Source organism: Seriola aureovittata, chromosome 13, assembly GCF_021018895.1.
Source record: "Seriola aureovittata isolate HTS-2021-v1 ecotype China chromosome 13, ASM2101889v1, whole genome shotgun sequence".
In the NCBI taxonomy this organism is placed as follows: domain Eukaryota; kingdom Metazoa; phylum Chordata; class Actinopteri; order Carangiformes; family Carangidae; genus Seriola; species Seriola aureovittata.
The window spans coordinates 3885455-3890713 of NC_079376.1; the positions used below are offsets into that span (position 1 = coordinate 3885455).

The 5259-nt window shown below is 42.0% G+C and overlaps 1 protein-coding gene across 1 annotated transcript; it reads right to left on the bottom strand.

Annotated features, from left to right (window-relative positions):
* Positions 1-823: 823 nt before the first annotated feature.
* Positions 824-4912, bottom strand: LOC130180753 (phospholipase A and acyltransferase 4-like). Its single transcript, XM_056394483.1, has 4 exons — positions 4659-4912; positions 3169-3277; positions 2650-2915; positions 824-1449 (listed from the first exon to the last, which is right to left on the bottom strand). Exons 1-4 carry the CDS (start codon positions 4671-4673, stop codon positions 1324-1326), a joined length of 516 nt encoding a protein of 171 aa, XP_056250458.1. The 5' UTR covers positions 4674-4912; the 3' UTR covers positions 824-1323.
* Positions 4913-5259: the final 347 nt, after the last annotated feature.

Sequence of the window (5259 nt, forward strand, 5' to 3'; positions counted from 1 at the left end):
AGTTATGGTGATCCTTCACTCAGCTGTCGAGTACATACCCACACACACACACACACACACACACACACACACACACACACACACACACACACAGCGAGGCATGAACTTCCACAGCCAATCAGCTGCCAATGTGTCCCGGAACAGACTCTATTTTTGTGCTGCTATACTTGTGAGGACCCTCACTGACATTCACTGCAGCCCTGAACATTAACGCCTCACCCTGACCTTTAACTTCATCTCAGTTCTCACCTTAAACATAAAACTAAACCTGGACCAACTTTCAACCTTTAATCAGCCCTACTTTCTAAAAAATGTCCTCACTCTTCAGGTAAAACAAACAAAAAAAAGAAACAAGTACATGCACTCACTCTCTCTCACACACACACACACACACACACTTACAGGCAGCATGTGGATGACATGGGTCTTGTGTGAATCTGCTCTGCCCCACCTGCCTTGGCTGTGACGGGGGTCTACATGTGCACAGTGGTAGATTGTGATGCAGCACAATACTGGCACAGAGACGACGGGCGGATAAACACCCTTTAAGCTCATAACTAGGCTGCAAGAAAAACATTACTCAGTGTTCTCCTGTTCCTCTGTTTGCCTTTGTCCTCTGCTGCTGCTGCTCGCTGCCACACTGTGAACCGTGACTGATGCCAGGAAAACAGGAATATTAAGAGCAGGAAAATCTCACTACAGTCATAAACATCCTGATGTTTCCCTGCGAACAACAGATACATAGATGGACCCTCCAAGAGCGACGTCACATGATGAAATAAAACAAATAGAAAAATATGTTTAAGTGAAGAAAAAGCCCAACTTACTTCACAGAATGCTTTTCATTTACATTTACATAAATACAATAGATATACAATAAAGTATTGACCAAATAAAACCAAAACAAAGGAAATGGCAGCGGCACTAAGTTCAACTCTTTAAATGAGGATAATCACTTATTCATAAGCTCTAATGAATTGTATTATTCTGCAAATGGGTGACTTCTCATGTTTCAGAAATGTCGTTTCAGACACGAACATGACCCTGAAGGACTCAAAGCTCCAACATGACAAAATGAAAGAATTTACCCATAACTCCTCTCTCCACCTCGTCTCATCTTACTCAAGGTTGTCTGTTCTGTGTGTGTTGACAGCACCACACCAACAACTTTTTTCTTTGTTTTTTTTTAGTTTGCATGTTGCAATATTTTATTCAGATGGTTTAAATCATAATCACTGGCAGGTGAATTGACTCAAACGATGGGAAAAAAAGAAAAAGAAAGAAAGATGTTTCCGTTCCTCTCTGTATCTCTTTGCTTTCCATTTAGAAATTTCTGTTCTTTTTGTCATCTTTGGTCAAGCTGGAAAACAGAGCAGCTCCCAGAACCGCAAAGGCCACTCCTGCTACAGCGACGCCTCCGACCACAGCTGCCGCCTGAGCTGTTCGTACCTGCACGAGACAAACAAGTGACAGGCTGCAGGTCAAGGACGAGCCGCTGAAAACATTTCACCGTTCACAATCTGCAGTTGGAGGAATGTTAATGAAAAAAAATCCGTGTTGTCAGTTCAACATCAAATTTGACGACATGCATTAAAAAGGTAAAATTGTTTTTGTTGTCTCATGTCCTGGTCGGAAACAGTGCAGCTGCTGGGAAGATGTGATCCTCTAATTTAGTGTCATGGCGATGAGGTGGTTGCTTTTGTATTGTGGATGATTATGCAGAGCCACAACGCAGTGAAGGTGACAGATGCACTAAGTGGTTTGATTAAACGAAGCTTTTTGAAACTTGCAAATCAGCTTGTTAATCATCATCTGGTTGTTTGAAATATGGGCAATCACAATTTATTCAGCGCCACATCTGCTTCTTATCAGTTGTAATAGATTGTGTTAGATCTGTGTATTGTTACAGTGACTGAGACGCTTATGTGATAAACTCATCCCGGATGCAGGTGCAGACGCACAGCAGGCTGTGCATCTCTTTGATAAAGGGATTTCCCACTGAAACGTCGATATAATATGTTACAACCACATCTGTTATGTTCTGTTATGATTAGTGGTGGAGAGGTTTGTTTAATGGCTGTGTGACTTTTTTCCTTCCAGTTTCTTTTAGAGACAAAATTATGAAAGAGTTTAGTTGTTAGTTGATCTGCTGATTGATTCTATTCGTATTACATCTTAGTTTGTTAAACACTGTGGTTTTCATGATGTGGCTTATTACTGTATGTCCCTCCTGAGGGCTGAGAAAACTAAACTGCACTAAATTATATCTAATTGAACATGTAGACTATTTAAAGTTATAAAATCCATTCAGTTTTTAGTTAGAACCAGCCATTAAGTGTGTTTTAATTCTGTAATTTCCTCTTTCTATATCATAGTGTTCATTGTCAGCGGTGGAGTCAGGATTCAGATAAACTCCACATGCACCATCAACATCAGTATTAGTGTCTATCTCTTTGAAAGAAGCTGAAACACAGAGAGGGTTAAACTGTGAAGCAGCCACAGGAAATTTAAATATAGTTGTTGCAGAGGGTTAACGCTGACTGCCTTTTTTACCACCAGATCATTTTACATTTTTGGAACGGAACAACAGAGCAGTGGCAGGTCAAAGTGTGTGTGTGTGTGTGTGAATCGCAGCCGCAGGACACCCACCTGCCGAGACTCTGGCTTGCCGTATCGTAGCTCGGTAACAAAGTGCTCGCAGTTGCGACTGGCAACAGAGTACGGCAGCTCTTGACCCACCATCCTACAGGCCTCCCTCACAATGACGTGATGATCACGAGGCTCGCACTCGTCGTCCAGGAGATTATTGATGTGGTAGCTGTTGGTGCCGACCACGTCCCAGAGCTTCTGGCGCCTCACTTCTGCTGTATTGCTGTCCAGGAACATTAAGAGGTCCAACGGCCCTGAGCCTTCATCTGTGTGTGCATTATAGAAGAGACAGGAAGTTAGAATAAAGAGGCTCAGAGAGGAAAACGATGACTGGCCATCCAGCAAGTCGCTGTCTTTACTATTATTTCAGATATATAAACAGCACATGTCATTGGCTGGCGATTTCCATGTGAGGCCAACGAGAGGTTAACTATAAAATAATTAAATTAACATAGTGGCAGACAGAAGGTTAGGGTTGATCTTCCAATGTGAATGCCGACAATGCAACACTTCACCCACTTGGAGGAATCAAATGAACCACTTCATTTCCTCCGATGTAGATAGCCCAGTGCTGATACATCCCCCGGAAGATCTCGATCAGGTCTCCGGGCTTTGGCTCACAGTCAAACTAAAAAGATCGGAAAATTTTAATTTGAAATAAAGATATGAATAAAACTGATAAAGTTGACATGTAGTCAGTGTAAATGGTCAGAACTTAAATGAGCCATTTGTAAGCATTTGCTATTACTACATAGCCATCGTTAGCATTAACAGCTGTTTACTCAGCAGACTAGAAGAAATGTCTCCAACTGGTGGAAACCTTTTGTTTTGCTTCTATTTCTATCACTTCTTTTCTTCTACTTAAGTTAGCATGCTAACCAGCTAGCCCCAGCCCGGTCAGACTGTCTCGTCACTTTCCAATACCGAGTCACTGCAGCGTCCAGGCCAGTGTTGCTAATTACTTCCGATGGAGAATAGCTAAAGCCTTCTTAAAAAGTATCTACATGTCACTAGATTATATAATATGCTAATTAGCATATTCATGACGTCATCACATACGTGATTTTCTGGATAGTAGCTGTATGGTTTGTCTCAAAAGTTGCTAAAGGGAATGAAAAGTTGCTAAATCTAGTGACAAAGTTGCTAACTTGGCAACACTGGCCCAAACTGCCCTGAAGAAGTAGTGATGCTATTCTAACATTTTGTCTTTTAAACGCAGCAATGGCTGAAGACTGGTAAGTAAATGGCTGTTAATGCTAACGCTGGCTACGTAGCAATAGGAAAACTTACAAATAGCTCCTTTAAAAAAGGGTGACCTCTGGCGTTTCTGACCACTGTGAGCGTTCTGGTGAAATGCTCTCCATGTGTTCTGCTTGTTCTCATGCACGAGCACGAGCACGAGCACGAGCTTGCAGGTGATGCCACACACAGCCCTGCCAAAGGTCTTCGACTGACTGCTGCTCATGCATAGAATAAGTCTCTCCTTCTTCTTGTCTGACATTATTCCAAAACATTATAAATGTATCGGGGCATGAATCATAAAACAAACAGAAACAGCCAGTTTACTGGTTTGCACAGAACTTAATGTGCACAGATATAGTTCTTGCTTTACATGATGAAAACTCATCTTAATGTTTATGTACTTGTTGGGTCTCTTCATCCTGTTTGTTCTTGCCTCCCATAAAGAGACATTGTAATGTCTCAAAGTTTTAAATAATTACATTTTTCTTTCATTTTAATGTTTAGTGTTGTATTTTACTTACAAATTAAACGGTAACACACTGCACACATTACAGGAGCAAACTCAAAGTGAAGTTAGTTGTTATTTTGTTTTGCACTGTAATCCATGCATACAGTACTTAACGGAGCCAGTCTGTGCCTTTCCCGCTCATGCTGCACAGCAGACGATTAAATGTTTTGTCAGTGTAAAAGAACAGAATGAGCTCAAGCTGAGAGAAAAAGCTGAAAACCTACAGTAACTGCAGAGCAGAGCAGAGCAGCAGACTCACCAGTGTCGGAGCCATGTTTTCACCTCTTCATCTGTCTGGACCAGCAGCGGTGACTCAGCCCGTTCTCTCTGCACGGAAACCGAAACCTAAGAGCGCCCACGTTTTTCTGAGCTGAAGAGTTCACACTGGTGCCAGCTGATTAGCTCTGAGGTGCAAACAAAGCAAGAATAGATGATCACATCGGTGCACACTGTACAACCAGACAGCACAGCCTTAATTTGCAAATCATTTACTAAACGAGTCCGTGTGACGTGCTGGACCGGAGCCAGGTGCTCTGTGCAGGAACCTGCAGCGGATAAGTTTCGTTTCTGGGGAACTGAGCAGTGGGTCCACACATACAACCCCTGCGTTTAAGCTTTCAACCAGATTGCATTTGTAATTTCAGTGACAGACCCTCTGCATAATTTACCGAACCGATGTGACAGAAGAAGTTTCTCACAATGAGGTTTCAAGAAGAAAACTAATTCATGTCTGATTTCAAGCTTTTCAGATCCTTCTGGCTCCTTTCTGCTGGACAGAAACCTGGAACACAAATAATCAAGCACCTTTATCTTCACTTTGTGAAGTTTAACTGCTTGTATAACTATGTAGTCTATATTCA

Bases quoted from the DNA above. Each gene is read 5' to 3' on its own strand.
- LOC130180753 (XM_056394483.1), bottom strand. The intron at 2,916-3,168 runs GTGGGTGAAGTG...ATGCACACACAG, and splicing joins GGTTCATTTGATTCCTCCAA to ATGAAGGCTCAGGGCCGTTG. The intron at 1,450-2,649 runs GTGGGTGTCCTG...TGTCTCGTGCAG, and splicing joins GCAAGCCAGAGTCTCGGCAG to GTACGAACAGCTCAGGCGGC.